The sequence below is a fragment of the Pristiophorus japonicus genome, chromosome 1, assembly GCF_044704955.1.
Source record: "Pristiophorus japonicus isolate sPriJap1 chromosome 1, sPriJap1.hap1, whole genome shotgun sequence".
NCBI classification, from domain to species: Eukaryota; Metazoa; Chordata; class Chondrichthyes; family Pristiophoridae; genus Pristiophorus; species Pristiophorus japonicus.
In genome coordinates this window covers 61,792,291-61,808,703 of record NC_091977.1, presented here as the reverse complement: position 1 = coordinate 61,808,703, position 16,413 = coordinate 61,792,291, and the positions used below count along the sequence as shown (strand labels likewise).

The 16,413-nt window shown below is 47.9% G+C and overlaps 1 protein-coding gene across 1 annotated transcript; it reads right to left on the bottom strand.

Moving 5' to 3' along the window:
* Positions 1-267: 267 nt before the first annotated feature.
* LOC139280424 (probable pancreatic secretory proteinase inhibitor) lies at positions 268-14,693 on the bottom strand. Its single transcript, XM_070899980.1, has 4 exons — positions 14,492-14,693; positions 2,535-2,566; positions 2,323-2,435; positions 268-341 (listed from the first exon to the last, which is right to left on the bottom strand). The coding sequence occupies exons 1-4, from the start codon at positions 14,544-14,546 to the stop codon at positions 296-298; spliced, it is 246 nt and encodes an 81-aa protein (XP_070756081.1). The 5' UTR covers positions 14,547-14,693; the 3' UTR covers positions 268-295.
* Between the last annotated feature and the right edge of the window lie 1,720 nt (positions 14,694-16,413).

The following is a 16,413-nucleotide window of genomic DNA, read 5'->3' as shown; positions in this document are numbered from 1 at the left end:
ACAAACAAAGAGCCGGCACAGACATGACATGCTGAATGGCCTTCCGTGCTGTAAACTTCTATGGTTTTGTAGGTTTTTTTAAGTACTTTTAAATAGTGAAAGCCTGAACATTATAGCTCAGGAAACAATTGTTTTTTATCGAGTGCATTTGCAAAATGTTTATTCAGAAATTGACAATGTTTAACTGATTAATTATATATTGAAGAGTGAACAATTCTCAAATAGAGTTGTCCAGAATGATTGTGTCATTTCAATGTTTAGCTGAGAGCCCTTGGAGGTGCCTGTAAACCTGAGTTCAACATTCTTCAAACTTCTGAATCTTGATCTTAAGTTTGGTTCTCCTGAAATATAAAAATCATCTGTTACAATGGAATCAGTCATACTTACTGAGCCTAGCTGAGAGAGAGTGGAGTGAGGCAACTGAGGCCCGATGGGAAAAATGACCTCTGCCCTCAGCCTCTCCATGGATACCACTGAGACAAATAGAGCCATAGGTTTACAGCTGTCCTTTTCTCACATTGTTCGAGCAGAAATGAGGGCAGACCTCTCCAACAGATTTCCATATCAAACTTTCACTGCTTTATCACAATAAAGGTGCCCAATAGACTGACAAACAAAATTTTCCCACTGGCCAAGAATTTTAATAGGTTCACCTCTTTATCCTAGCCACAGAATCACTATTCCAGCTACTGACACTCCTTAAGAGACAACAGCTTTCAATAATAATAATAATGATAATGACTTTACTGAGTACTATGGGATCTTTTACGTCTACCGGAGCCTGTATTTAATGTCCAATCTGAAAGACAGCACCTCCAGCAGTGGTGAAGTGTCAGCCTAGATTTTGTGCTCAAATCTCTGGAGTGGGACTTTAACTCACAACCCTCTGACTCAGGGGAAGAGTGCTATGACTGAACCAAGGCTGCCAGTCCAGTATACATTTTGTGTTACATTATGTTCATTATTATTTGCAAAGTGATATTCATGGTAGTACAAAATGTTGAAATCTGCTGTGCGAATGTTTTGCCAATGTTTCATTTCTACTCTGAGTACAGTCTGATGAAGTTATTCTTCCACTATCTGAAGGGCTAGGAGGACATGAGATGACTTTGTGTTATTTACAGTTACTAAATTACAGTAACAAGAGTTTGTTTTCAACCCTTGAAGAGCACTGCATTACCAGAAGTGGTTGTCGATAAAGAGAGCTACTTTACTGTGTCCATGTATTAATGTGGCACCCAAATGGAGTATACTTATGCATTCCTAATGTGTCACCTGCTCCCTTTACAGAGTCAAGAGAACCCTATCACTCAAATTAAAGAGCACAGCTCCTACTTAAAACAGACACCAGCACACTTTGGGAGATTCTGATATTGACATTGAGGAGGAAATAGTGAGGAAGGGATACCAGTGATTGCTGGTTGTTGGGGGGTCAGCTAGCGCATGGCAGGGCACACATGCTGTGGTGTCGCTTCCATACAGAGGAAAATGCAGCACCAACACCCAAGCCAAATCCTGGAACTCCCTACCTACCAGCATTTTGGGAGCACCTTCAGCACAAGAAGAAGGCCCACTACCAGCGTTTTAGGGGCAACTGGGGATGGCCAATGAATGCTGACCTTGACAGTGATGCCCACATCCTGAGAATTACTTTTTTTTTTAAATACCCTATTGAGGAGTTGCTTGCCTTCTTGTAAACAATAGTGGGATGTGTAGCGGGGTCCAGCACTGTTTCCCATGAATTTTCCCATTGCTGCTGGAAGGCTTTGGGCTTTGCGCTCATTTAGTGACTAATTATTGGGAAGTATGTGAGAGGGCTTCAAAAACTTCATAGATGCCCGTTAAACTATTCTCTGTGGTCATCATGAGGAGATACTGCTTGGCAGTAGCCTAGACTTTAGGGCGTCCCGAAGAGCTTTACAGCCAATGAGGTACTTTTGAAGTGTAGTCATTGTTGTAATGTAGGGAAACATGGCAGCCAGTTTGTGCACAGCAAGGTCCCACAAACAGCAATGAGATAATTGATCATATAATCTGTTTTAGATGTTAGTTCAGTGATAAATATTGGCCAGAACTCCCATGCTCTTCTTTGAAATAGTGCTGTGGAATCTTTTACATTCACCTGTTTTAAGTGACTTACAAGAGTATCAGAAGTAAGGGACATACATCATACAACATATCTCCCATCGACTGCACCCATCATAATACACTCTCCCAGCCCCTGGCAGAATTTTTGATGGTTGTAATAAAGTGTGAGGACCCAATTAACACTTTGCCCACCCAGATTACACAGATGCACCAAGCACAAGCCCATGTCTTTACCAGATTTTGCTGCAGAGGAAGCATTCATTTTTATATGTCACTCCGTCAGTTCCACAGACTGGTTCATATTTGATGGGACATTTCAAGTGTGACTGGGTCCTCCCACAGATTGGCTGGAACAGAGAAGAGAATTACTTGCATGTGCTAATAGCTCCAGATTGCAAAATTCAATGATCTTGTGAAAACAGAAAGTAAAAATATTTTTAATTTACCTCTATGTGACTATCAGCACTTTTTTCCACAGCTGCAGATGTGGGGAGAGAAATAATCAGTGCATTGGTCCAGTGACATGTTTCAGATAAAATCAATAATATATATCTAAGGGGAAAGAATGAAAGAAAGATATCTAGAAAGAATATAGTACCTTTCACGACCTTAGGCCGTCCCAAAGCCCTTTGAAGCCAATGAAGTACTTTTGAAGTGTAGTCACTGTTGTAATGTAGGAAACGTGGCAGCCAATTTACGTACAGCAAGCTCCCACAAACAGCAATGTCATAATGACCAGATGTTGGTTGAGGGATAAATATTAAGCTCTGGCGCAAGTGCATTACACCCATGATTATGCCACGCCAGAATTTCCTCTCTCTATCAGCCTCGCCTATCGATTCTTGCCCCTGAACGCCTCTGGATTCATTATAATAAATGCACATGAATTTCCTACAATTACCCTTGTTCAGAACGGGTATAAAGTGACACCCAGAGTTTGAGGCGCAACAAGAAACAGTCTGGTGTTTTATGATTTCTTCAAGGGATTAAAAAAAACATATCCATACTGAGACCTGCTCTGAATGTCCTGTTACTTTGAATTAATTTTTGTGGCATCAATATGGTTCACACTAAAAATTGAAAAGCTTCTCCGAATGCAGGTTCTTAAACATCATCATCATCATAGGCAGTCCCTCGAAATTAAGGCAGACTTGCTTCCACTTTAAAAGTGAGTTCTCACGTGACTGTACAGTCCAATATGGGAATTACAGTCTCTGTCACAGGTGGGACAGACAGTGGTCGAAGGAAAGGGTGGGTGGGATTGGTTTGCCGCACGCTCCTTCCGCTGTCTGCGCTTGGTTTCTGCATGCTCTCGGCGATGAGACTCGAGGTGCAAATGCCCTCCCAGATGCTCTTCCTCCACTTAGGACGGTCTTGGGCCAGGGATTCCCAGGTGCCGGTGGGGATGTTGCACTTTATCAAGGAGGCTTTGAGGGTGTCCTTGAAACCTTTCCTTTTGTCGTGTAGGAGTTCAGAGTAGAGCGCTTGCTTTGGGAGTCTCGTGTCGGGCATGCTGTCACTGGTGTGCACAAATGATGGCGAGATGGCTTGAAACTTTAATTTCCATACTTAAAGAAGGAATATGTGGTGTGAGCTTTCCAAGGAAACGTAGGCGTAAATTGACATTGGCAAAGTGGGCCTAATTTTGGGTTTAATTTCCCAATTACGCCCCAAAGGAAAGTCCACCCTCAGCACTCTAGTCTTTAGTTACACCTGTAAAGGTTGATAATGCACGAACTCATTCCCAAACAGTACTTTTAAAATCTGTGCTAGAATTTTCTACAAGTAGCATAAACTAATCACAAACTTTCTCCCTTTTTTTCGGTCATTTCCCGGCCCCATAACTTTAATGAAAAGGTGGATGGTGGGTGACGAGGTGAGGAAGCTGATCGAGGACAGTGGATAGCTGTTGTTTTTGTTTTGACCGTACTGCATCCTGCTCCCCTGCCACAATGCATTTAAAAGGTTGTGTAAGAATTGTGACATCCTTGTTAAATACCATCGAGTGAAAATTGGCCTTGTCACTTAAAGTCCGGGCCGTGCGGTAGTTGAGTGAATGAAAGGTAAGGTTTCAAAGTTTCAGCAGAGCCCTGAAAGAGGCAATGGGAGAATTCAAACAGTGGAGATTTGGCAATTTTAAAAGTGATTTTATTGTAAAGAAAAAGAAAAGAAAAAAGACTTGCATCTATATAGCGCCTTTCACGACCTCAGGACATCCCAAAGCGCTTACTTTTGAAGTGTCATCGCTGTTGTAATGCAGGAATTGCGGCAGCCGAAACTGGGTTGTGTTGACAGATAGGCATGTTGTAAACACCTGGGACCTGAGGAAAGGCCAAAGAGGGCACCAGGTATTGGTTGTGTATAGAAGAACTCCACGAGGCTGAGTACTGTGAGCTAAACTTAGTGTGACCTTAGTCTTCTTTATTAAAACTCCAAAGTGCCTAAACAACATGGCAGCCAACCTTTTATACTGGCCCTGCATGTTCATGCAGGTGACCATTAGGACTCCAACAGTCGCGCCCTCTGGTGGCAAGTATTACATAGTTACAGACATAACAGTATTGGTAACTGTTGACTCCAAAAATTAAGCTCAAATTACAATATAAAAATTGACATACTTGATGCCTACTCAAGCTACCCAGCATCTTGTAACGGTGCTTGAATGGCCATCTTGAAATCTTTCTTATTGAAGAATTTCCTAGATGACTTTGGATCAAGTTGAAACCAAAAGGTAGGAATTCCTTTTGGTGCTCCTCAACGTTGCTATTTGGAGGACGAAGGGAGAGATGTGAGGCTGGTTCCACTGCATTGGAGGGGTTATCTATGCACCTGCTCTTACCCGCACAGCCATGTCTACTGCCCACGGGATACTGCTTCACCCCAGAAGCAGTGACAAGAGTTGTGCTGCCTATTGCAAGCAAACTCCACCATGGATCATCATCATAGGCAGTCCCTCAGAACCGAGGAAGACCCGCCCCCTCTCCTGAAGTGAGTTCTTTGGTGGCTGAACAGTCCAATACGAGAGCCACAGACTCTGTCACAGGTGGGATAGATAGTTGCTGAGGGAAGGGGTGGGTGGGACTGGTTTGCCGCACGCTCTTTCCGCTGCCTGCGCTTGATTTCTGCATGCTCTCAGTGCTGAGACTCGAGGTGCTCAACACCCTCCCGGATGCACTTTCTCCACTTAGGGCGGTCTTTGGCCAGGGACTCCCAGTTGTCAGTGGGGATGTCGCACTTTTTCAGGGAGACTTTGAGGGTGTCCTTATAACGTTTCCACTGCCCACCTTTGGCTCATTTGCCATGAAGGAGCTCCGCATAGAGCACTTGCTTTGGGAGTCTCGTGTCTGGTATGTGAACTATGTGGCCTACTCAGCGAAGCTGATCGATTGTGGTCAATGCTTCAATGTTGGGGATGTTGGTCTGGACGAGGTTGGTGCGCCTGTCCTCCCAGGGGATTTGTAGGATCTTGCGGAGCCATCATTGGTGATATATCTCCAGCGACTTGAGGTATCTTCTGTATATCGTCCATGCCTCTGAGCCATACAGGAGGACGGGTATTACTACAGCCCTGTAGACCATGAGCTTGGTGGCAGATTTGAGGGCCTTGTGTTCGAACACTCTTTTCCTCAGGCTGCCGAAGGCTCCACTGGCATACTGGAGGCGGTGTTGAATCTCGTCGCCAATGTCTGCTCTTGTTGATAAGAAGCTCCAGATGTATGGGAAATGGTCCACATTGTCGAGGGCCGCGCCGTGGATCTTGATGACTGGGGGTAGTGCTGTGCGGTGAGGACAGGCTGGTGGAGGACCTTTATCTTACGGATGTTTAGCATAAGACCAATGCTTTCGTATGCTTCAATAAATACGTCGACTATATCCTGGAGATCAGCCTCAGAATGTGCGCAGACGCAGGCGTTGTCCGTGTACTGTAGCTCAACGACAGTGGTTGGGCTGGTCTTGGACCTGGCCTGGAGACAGCGAAGGTTGAACAGCTTCCCACTGGTTCTGTAGTTTAGTTCCACTCCAGCGGGGAGCTTGTTGACTGTGAGGTGGAGCATGTCAGCGAGGAAGATTGAGAAGAGGGTTGGGGGCGATGATGCATATATTCTTGGCCAGCAGTGGGGTGGGGCCTTGGGAGTTTGGACCGTAGGTGGCCTTGACTGCGATGAAGAATCCTCGCATATCGTGGCTGTCGGCCAGTTGTTGTATCTCCTGTGCTTTCTCCATCCACCACCTGTTCTTTAGGTCCCGGGTTTTTTGTTGGACCTCAGCCTTGAGCTGCCTGTAATGTTGTTTTGCTGCTCCCGAGTTGTGTTGTTGCTTGAGGCTCAGAAATGCCCTGCGCTTGCGATCTATTAGTTCTTGGATCTCCTGATCATTCTCATCAACCAGTCCTGATGTTTTCTGGTTGAGTGACCAAGTGTCTCTTCACAGGCATTGGTTATGGAGGCCTGGAGAGTAGACCAAGCGCTGTGGGCATTCTGCGTCTCAGATTCATCAATGCATGCCAGATTGGCTGTGAGGTGCTGGCTGTATCAGGCTCTATTAGCTGGGTCTTTAAGTGCCCCGGCATTGACTTTCTTGGGGCACTGCTTCTGCTGTCCCCTCTGCTTTGGGGCTATGTTAATGACGATGTTCCAGCAGTCGTCAGTTCCTGTCATGGCACGGGTGATGCGCACATCCTTGCAATCCCTGGCTCGGACAATGACATAATCGAGCAGGTACCAGTGTATGGAGCAAGGGTGTTGCTACTGTTGTGTATGGAGAAAGAGTCAGACTGAACACTGTGAGCTGAAAGTAAAGTGTGACCTTAGTCTTTTATTGCAGGTCTCCAGAATGCCTCTCCAACCTGTGAAGCCTCCTTAAATACCTGTGCTCCCAAGCGATTATGGGATCCCTTGGGACTCCAGAAGATGAGCCCTCTGGTGCCTGCACAGAGTAAATACAAGTATACATATATAACAACACTCTCCCCCAAAGTCAATAGTGTAACTATTTACAATGTGAGTCGATCTGGGCCCTTCTTGCCCTGGTTGATCATCTCGGTGTGAAAGCTGGTGTTGTTGAATCATTTGTTGGACCCTCGCTGGGCTGCTGTGCAGCTGGCCTTGCTGGGCTGCCTGGTGTGTTGGGCCCTGCAGGGCTGCTGTGGATGATGGGTTCTGCTTCGTGGTCAACCGTGGTGTCGGTTGCCACTGGTGTGTGTGTTGGGGGATCAAAAAAGCTAGGGTCGAAGGTGGGTTGCTCAGGGTAGTCCATGAACCTGAGTTTGATTTGGTCCAAGTGTTTCCGGTGAATGGTGTTTCCATTTGAAAGTTTGACCCGAAACACCCTGCTCCACTATTTGGCCACGACAGTGCCGGGAAGCCACTTGGAACCTTGTCCATAATTTAATACAAATACAGGATCATTGATTTCAATCTCGCGTGACACATTTGCGCTATCATGGTATGCACTTTGTTGAAGCCGCCTGCTCGCTACCTGTTCATGTAGATCAGGGTGAACTAACGAGAGCCTTGTCTTAAGTGCTCTTTTCATGAGCAGTTCAGCAGGTGGGATCCCAGTGAGTGAGTGTGGTCTCGTGCGGTAGCTAAGCAGGACTCGGGATAGGCGAGTCTGCAGTGAGCCTTCAGTTACCCTCTTCAAGCCTTGCTTGATGGTTTGCACTGCTCTCTCTGCCTGACCATTGGACGCTGGTTTAAAAGGGGCAGATGTGACATGTTTGATCCCGTTGCGGGTCATGAATTCTTTGAACTCAGCACTGGTAAAACATGGCCCGTTGTCGTTCACCAGGACATCGGGTAAGCTGTGAGTGGCAAACATGGCCCGCAGGCTTTCAGTGGTGGCAGCGGACGTGCTAGCCAACATTATCTCACATTCAATCCACTTGGAGTACGCGTCTAAAACCACAAGGAACATTTTACCCAAGAACGGGCCTACATAGTCGACGTGTACCCTAGACCACAGTTTGGAGGGCCAAGACTATAAAGTTAGCGGCGCCTCCCTGGATACATTGCTTAACTGCGAGCATGTATTACATCTATGAACGCAGGACTCTAAGTCCGCATCGCTATCGGGCCACCACACGTGGGATCTGGCTATGCTTTCATCATTACGATGCCTGGATGGGTACTGTGGAGGTCATTGATGAAGTGTCACTGCTCTTCTAGGGGACCACTACTTGATTGCCCCACAGAAGGCAGTCTGCCTGTATAGACATTTCATCTTTGCGCCGCTGGAATGGCTTTATCTCTTCCTGCACTTCCACTGGGACACTGGACCAGCTCCCGTGAAGCACACAGCTTTTGACTAGAGATAATAAGGGGTCCTGGCTTGTCCAGGTTTTGATCTGCCGGGCAGTGACGGATGATTGCTCACTCTCAAATGCTTCCATAATCATGGCTAGATCTGCGGGCTGCACCATTTCCACCCCCGTGGTGGTCAATGGCAACCTACTGAGAGCATCGGCGCAGTTTTCTGTGCCTGGCCTGTGGTGGATGGTGTAGTTGTATGCGGACAACGTGAGCGCCCATCTCTGGATGCGGGCCGATGCGTTGGTATTTATCCCTTTACTCTCGGAAAACAGGGATAAAAGTGGCTTATGGTCAATTTCCAATTCGAATTTTAGCCCAAACAGATATTGATGCATTTTCTTTACCCCATAGACACACGCTAACACTTCTTTTTCAATCATGTTGTAGGCTCTCTTGGCCTTAGACAGACTCCTGGATGCGTAAGCAACCAGTTGCAGTATCCCGAAATCATTAGCTTGTTGCAATACACACCCGACGCCGTATGACGACACATCACATGCGAGTACCAAACGCTTACATGGATCATACAACACCAGCAATTTGTTTGAGCATAACAATTTTCTCGCTTTTACAAAGGCATTTTCTTGGGTTTTGCCCCAAACCCATTCACCCCCTTTTCGCAGTAAGACATGTAGTGATTCTAGCAGGGTGCTGAGACCTGGTAAGAAGTTACTAAAGTAGTTCAAGAGTCCCAGAAATGATGCAGCTCCGTCACGTTCTGTGGCCTCAGTGCGTTCTCGATTGCCTCCTTCTTCGCGTTGGTGGGCCTGATGCCGTCCGCCGCAATCCTCCTTCCCAGGAACTCCACTTCAGGCACCAGGAAAACGCACTTCGAGCATTTTAACCTGAGCCTCATGCAGTTGAGTCGACTGAGAATCTCCTCCAGGTTCTGCAGGTGCTCGACTGTGTTCCGACCTGTGACCAAGATATCTTCCTGTAAGACCACGGTGTGCGGGACCGACTTCAGTAAACTTTCCATGTTTCTCTAGAATATCGCCGCCGCTGATCGGATTCCAAACGGGCATCTGGTAAAAATAAAAATACCTTTGCGCGTGTTGATGCAGATGAGGGCCTTCGATGATTCCTCCAGTTCCTGCGTCATGTCGGCTGAAGTCAGATCCAGCTTCGTGAATGTCTTTCCTCCCGCCAGCGTTGCAAAGAGGTTGTCGGCATTTGGTAGTGGGTATTGGTCTTGCAGGGAGAAACAATTGATAGTTACTTTGTAATTGCCACAGATTCTGAAGGTGCCGTCTCCCTTGAGGACTGGGACAATAGGACTGGCCCACTCACTGAACTTGATCGGTGAGATGGTGCCCTCTCTTTGCAGCCGGTCTAGCTCGATCTCTACCCTTTCTCTCATCATATACGGTACTGCTCTCGCCTTGCGATGGATGGGTCGCGCCCTCGGAATCAGGTGGATCTGCACTTTTGCTCCTTGGAATTTCACGATGCGTGGTTCGAACAGCAAAGGAAATTTGTTTAAGAGCTGGGCACACGAAGTGTTGTCAGCGGGCGATGGCACTCGGACGTCGTCCCAGTTCTAGCGTATTTTTCCCAACCAGCTCCTGCCGAGCAGCGAGGGACCATCGCCCAGTACCACCCAGAGTGGTAGCTTGTGCACCGCTCCATCGTAGGAGATCTTTACAGTAGCACTGCCGACTACAGAATCAGTTCCTTTGTGTAAGCTCTTAGTTTCGAGCGAATTGGAGTTAAGACTGGCCTTGAGGCCTTGTTGCACCACAATCTTTCGAAAGTCTTTTTGCTCATGATGGAGGGCTTGCGCCTGTGTCCAGCTCCATTGACACTGGGAGTCCATTTAATTCAACATTCAGCATTATCGGGGAACAATTCGTGGTGAATGTGTGTACCCCATGTACCTCTGCCTCCTCTATCTGAGGCTCTGTTTTGTCGTGATCCTCCTCTGCAACATGGTGGTTTGCAGGTTTAACAGGCTTAGCAGCTCACCTGCACACTCATTGGAGGTGTCCCATTGTTCCACAGCCCTTGCAAACGTATCCTTTGAATCGGCATGAATGGAAATGATGTTCACAGCTCCAACAAGGTGTTAATGGCCTTGCATTCATCACCCTTGATGGTAGACTCTGAGACATCTGCGGACATGCAGCTGTGTTTGACCTGCCCTGTACGTTACGATTCAAAAACAACATCATTTTGTTCACAGTACTTGTAGCAGCACTTGTGTGCTGAGAGATTTGCTTCGTATTGTCACTGGTGGCTATGAACACCTGGGCTATCGCTATGGCCTTACTCAAGGTTGGGGTCTCTACAGTCAAAAGTTTGTGAAGTATGGTTTCGTGGCCAATGCCAAGTACGAAAAAGTATCTGAGCATGTGCTCCAAATGTCCTTCAAATTCGCAATGTCCTACAAGGTGTCATAGCTCCGCGATATAACTTGTCACTTCCTGGCCTTCAGATCTTTTGTAGGTGTAGAACCGGTACCTCGCCATCACAACACTTTCCTTCGGATTGAACTGCCCTCAGATCAGTGTGCACAAATCATCATACGATTTCTCCGTGGGTTTCGCTGGAGTGTGCAGATTCTTCATGACGCCATATGTTGGTGCCCCACAGACGGTGAGGCGGATCGCCCTTCGTTTGGTAGCATTCTCTTCCCATCTCATTCTCATCTAGCTCGTTGGCCACGAAGTATTGGTTGAGTCGCTCCACAAAAGTTTCCCAATCATCTCCCTCCGAGAATTTCTCCAGGATGCCCACTGTTCTCTGCATCTTTGGGTTCGCTATCTGTATCTCGTTGCCAGTTGTTGTGTATGGAGAAAGAGTCAGACTGAACACTGTGAGCTGAAAGGAAAGTGTGATCTTAGTCTTTTATTGCAGGTTTCAAGAGTGCCTCTCCAACCTGTGAAGCCTTCTTAAATACCTGTGCTCTGAAGGGATTATGGGGACCCTTGGGACTCCGGGGAATGATCCCTCTGGTGGCTGTACAGAGTAAATACAAGTCCCATATATAACAGTCATGATGCTTTGTATTTGTCCCTCTGACGGAACAGGTGTTTGGTAATGAGGAGTTCATGTGCTAAACATTTTGTTAGGAGTTGGCTTTCCCTGTGTCCTCTCTGCCAATCATGCTTCCCCAGAGGGCTGTATCTTAGTCGACCCTGGCGTTGAAGTCACCTAGGGGGATAAATTTGTCGCCCGCGGAGAGGCGGGACAGGGATGTTTCGAGGTTGGAATAAAAACCCTATTTGTTCTCATCCATTGCATCGAGTGTTGGGGCGTATGGACTGATGACTGTGGCGCATTGCTTCCGGGATAGGGTGAGTCGAAGTGTCATGAGGCGTTCGTTAGCCCCGCAGGGGGAGTCTTTAAGGCGGTCGACCAGCTCATGTTTGATGGCGGAGCCGACCCCGTGAAGTTCTTCCTCTGGTTTTTCTTTCCAGAAAAAGATGTAACCTCCACCTTGTTCCATGAGCTGGCCTTCCCCTGCCCGCCAGGTCTCGCTTAGGGTGGCGATGTTAATGTCAAAGCGTTTAAGTTCCCAGGCAACTATGGCGGTGCGGCGTTCCGGCCTGTCGCTGATGGAGTTGTCCACGAGGGTCCTGACGTTCCAGGTCCCGAACTTCATGTTAACGAAGTGGAAGATGTCTGTACGTGAGTTCTTTTAACGTGGGGTGGCCGCTGCACACCGGCAAACACACGGGCTTAGCTGAGCAAGGTCTTGGTCCAGTGGCAAGGGGGTCCAAGACGACTGGAGACCAGGCACTGCTGTATGGGCCGAGTTGCCGACGGTGAGATGTTGGCCGCAGGCTCGGCACCGAGTAGCGTTCTTGATGGTAGATGGCCCGAGGCTTGGTTGGGGGCAGGCATTAGGAAGGTCAGTTTTCTGCTGGAGTTCCGATTGATGTTTTAAAAGTTTCTTCCAAAGTTTAAAAAAAAACTTTTCCAAAGTTATTTAAAAGTTTCTCCAGAGGTTTTTTTTTCTCCAGGTTGTTTAAAAGTTTTAAAAATTTCCCAAATTGTTTAAAAAGTTTCTCAAGTTGATTAAAAGTTTAAATGTTGATTAAAAGTTGATTAAAAGTTTAAGATGTAAATCAGTAGTAGGTTACTCCTTTGGCACTGCTCCATGGGTGCTGCCAATCCTCTGCAGCTGCACAAAGCCCTTGCCAGGCTGCACCCGGAGCTCCGCGGGGAAGTAGAGGCCCAGTCGTCCCCGAAGGGAGCCCAAACGTCCGGACTCCACTGGGGGGAGGCCTGGACGCCGTCGGGGAGAGGCCGAGATACCGCCGGGGGCCCGGATGCCTGGACGCCGTCGGGGGCCCGAGCACAAGCTGGGTGTGTTGAGCAGTAGTTTCGGGTAGTTTCCTGTGTTGTCCTGGGCCAACCCCGGAGTCCCTTAGGCCGGTATACAGCACTGCCAGCGGCACTCAGTGCAACTACAGTCTGAACTTCCATACCTGTGGTGTAAAAGTAGATGGGACTGGTGAGCTTCACTGCCATTGGTACTGTACAACGGCTGACTGTTGCTGCAGCTCTTCAGGGACTAGGAGCAGCACCTCAGTTACAACCTAAACTTCCTCAGGCTGTCCTCTTCCAATGTGCAGTTCTGTGAAGAGGTGCTTGGCTATTTACTCAATGCGTCCTCACAGAGAGAGAGAGAAGATCAGAGGGAGAGTCATCCCACCACTTGCCAGGCCTATGCCATGTGCTTACCACTGACCGGCTGAAGTGCGACACCAGCAATGGCCTCCAGCTGCCTAAACCTGTCGGTGAAGAAATTAGGGGGAGGAAAAAAGGGAGGAATGGAGAGATCGCATACCCTCGAGAAGCGAAAAAAGATATATATTTCCACCTTTTATGTACACACTTTGATCTAGAAATTCAGATGCGCCCATTTTTGGGCGTGCAGGGGGTGGAGTGATCAATACCTGCCCCTGAATGGTGAGCCAGAGGCGCCCCAATATTGAGCCTCGGGTCTCATTTCAATTTTACTGGCATCACAATTGCCCTTCGAATAGTGAGGAAGTGGGAAGACCAGGTCGGGAAGTAGATGTGGTCGGGGGGGGGGGGAGATAGTGAAGGGGCTCAAGGGGGGAACGAAGTCTGACAGTGGGCTGTGTTCTTTGATTGTGGGGATGGGAGGAGCACTCCTGCTGTTGCCGGCTCCAGATTCAGGTAAGATATTTCAAACATGTAACCTTGTTGGTTGCAGCCTGCAGCGGTTCCTTTAAGGGGTGCCTATTAGGCCGCACCTAGGCCTGATTTTCCTGAATGCGATTGGTGATGGCTGCTTCAGGGCAAACCAATCTTGCAGTCAGGACCTCAAACAACATCTGCCCCTTATTACATATGTAAAGGGCCAAAGACCTGTTTCAGGCATGGGCACTGCATCCCGATTTTTTGGCCTGTAACAAAATGGTGGCCGGCACACTTCTGGCCTGTAATGGGCATGCGCTTACTGCCCACTATTTTTGAGGCTTAGGGTCCTTTTAGCAGCCTAAGACCGACCAAATTTCTAGGCCTGATTTCAGAGACTGATCAAATTGTTGTATTTCAAGGTTCTCCATGGCCCTTTGAGCCCAATTACTCAAGGTTCAGTCAGTGTCTTGGTGCCTCACTGGCAGATGGTCAGGGCCAGAGAATGAGGCATGCATTTCGCGGAGTGTGATTGGGGCAACAAAAAACGGCATCATGCTACCAGACCGTGCGAGCCTCATTTACATGGATTAAATATTTAAATCTGCTCCCAAGCTGAATCTTGGAACTTTGGGCAGAGTTCTGTCCCACAGCATTCAAATTGTCCATATCAAATGGTTGTACGAGAGTCCTGATACTTGATCTCCTCGAGCAGGCTTTGTAAATGATGGTTTAACTAGTTGTTTGTTCAGTTGCTGTTTATGGGATCTTGCTTTGGGCAAATTGGTTGCTGTATTTGCCTACGTAACAACACTGATGTAAAGCGTGTTGGGACACCCTGAGGTGTCACATAAGGCACCATTAGAATGAGCTGACCCCAGTTCATTAGCAGCACAGACGTTATTTAACCAGAAAACAAAATGGTAGCAAATAAAACTTACAGTCCATGACCCTAAACAGTGACATTAAGAGGAACTTACCCACGGCGCAGAGGAGGAACATGGAGAGAAGAGCTAAAGCTGAGAATGGTTTCATTCTCCTGCAGCAGAGCTCTAGGTCAGTAGTGTGCAATTGTCTTCTTGTATTGACACTTGTCTCTCAGTGTTACGCAGCACACGATGGAGCTGGTTTATATAAAGGGAAGGCTGCTCAGTGACTCATTGAGCAATGTGAAACACACAGGGGTTAAATATGGACTAAGGATGGCCGAGAGTGTGTGTGAGGCAACAGTTAATGGTAATAAACTGGAACATGTGCTACAGTATTAAACAACGCACAGATCCAGGCACAGCATGAACCTACAAGGACACAATCACTTGAAGGCCACCCAGAGTTGCCAATTATTCACTGAGTACGCAGCAAGCTCTTTGTCTCATTGCACTCCTCCCTAAAGCTAAATGTAACAAATAATAACAACTGGCCGTGTCCTTGTGTACAAAGTGTCGATGAAGCACTCTGTGTACTGTGGGGAAATGGAACTAGAGCTGGAACTGTCCTAAGTTGCTGTAAGAGTCTTTTAGTGTTGACTGCATATAAACTACGGGTAGTTACTGCACACTCAGGGGCACAATGCCACATTCACACATGGAGGCACGGTGGGGGAAGATTTCCTCTGTGCATTCTTTGTAGTGAGGTCAGAAAGGGGTCGCTCCATGATCTGGCCACAATGTTCTGACATTCAATCCATGTGAACTCTGTTCTACGCTGGGAGTCGCAGCTCACAGAATCACTCCTTAGAAGTATTCTTCACAGATGTGTTAAAGATTTCATTACAAAAAGCACACAATAAAAATCTTCCCCATTGTCATTCGATGGTAAATTCAATTATTAAATTTGCCTCGAGTCTTTTCACTGTTCTTTTTACGGAGTTTGGAAGGATGTTGTGCAGAGTCTTACATAATGCCAGGATTGGGATGGGCTCAAAGGATGAGCTGATTTTTCCTGTTCTGTCTCCTTTGTTTGCGTGTTCTTAAGTTTGATGGATTCATCCAGTCTTAACCATTGGTTGTTCATGGTAAACCATGACACCATCAGGGAGCGCACATATATCATTTTAATAGGGTGGAGCAGTATATTCCTCTCGCCCCTTCCAAAACAACAGGTTCGAGCCATTGGCTTCTTCTGCCTGGCAGGATACAGGGAATGGTAGACGGAGCCTGTGTGAAAATGAGAGTGCCTTCAGGAACATGCCCCCCTCCCCATAGATGTACCACAGGGATCTATTCCCTGAATGTCCAGTTAGCGGCAGTCGGCGAGAGGCGGGAGCAGCGTGGTGAGGCCTATAAAAGGCCCAGCGGGTGTTCCACAGGCAGCGGCAGTCGGCGAGAGGCGGGAGCAGCGTGGTGAGGCCTATAAAAGGCCCAGCGGGTGTTCCACAGGCAGCGGCAGTCGGCGAGAGGCGGGAGCAGCGTGGTGAGGCCTATAAAGGCATGCGGGTGTTCCACAGGCAGCGGCAGTCGGCGAGAGGCAGGAGCAGCGTGGTGAGGCCTATAAAAGGCCCAGCGGGTGTTCCACAGGCAGCGGCAGTCGGCGAGAGGCAGGAGCAGCGTGGTGAGGCCTATAAAAGGCCCAGCGGGTGTTCCACAGGCAGCGGCAGTCGGCGAGAGGCAGGAGCAGCGTGGTGAGGCCTATAAAAGGCCCAGCGGGTGTTCCACAGGCAGCGGCAGTCGGCGAGAGGCAGGAGCAGCATGGTGAGGCCTATAAAAGGCCCAGCGGGTGTTCCACAGGCAGCGGCAGTCGGCGAGAGGTGGGAGCGCGTGGTGAGGCCTATAAAGGCATGCGGGTGCAGCTCCAGTCGGGAGAAAAAGCAGAAAAGAAGTAGAAAGGAATCAAAAGGTGATGTCACAGCCAAAGGGGTAAGTGATTGGCTGGTGATTGGTAAGTAGTTTTTCTTTTTCTTTTT

Excerpts from the sequence above, each read along its gene's own strand:
- LOC139280424 (XM_070899980.1), bottom strand. The coding sequence starts at position 14,546 with ATGAAACCATTCTCAGCTTTAGCTCTTCTCTCCATGTTCCTCCTCTGC. Across the intron at positions 2,567-14,491 it reads GTTCCTCCTCTGCGCCGTGG|CTGTGGAAAAAAGTGCTGAT; the intron begins GTAAGTTCCTCT and ends CCACATCTGCAG. Across the intron at positions 2,436-2,534 it reads GTGCTGATAGTCACATAGAG|CCAATCTGTGGGAGGACCCA; the intron begins GTAAATTAAAAA and ends TCTCTGTTCCAG.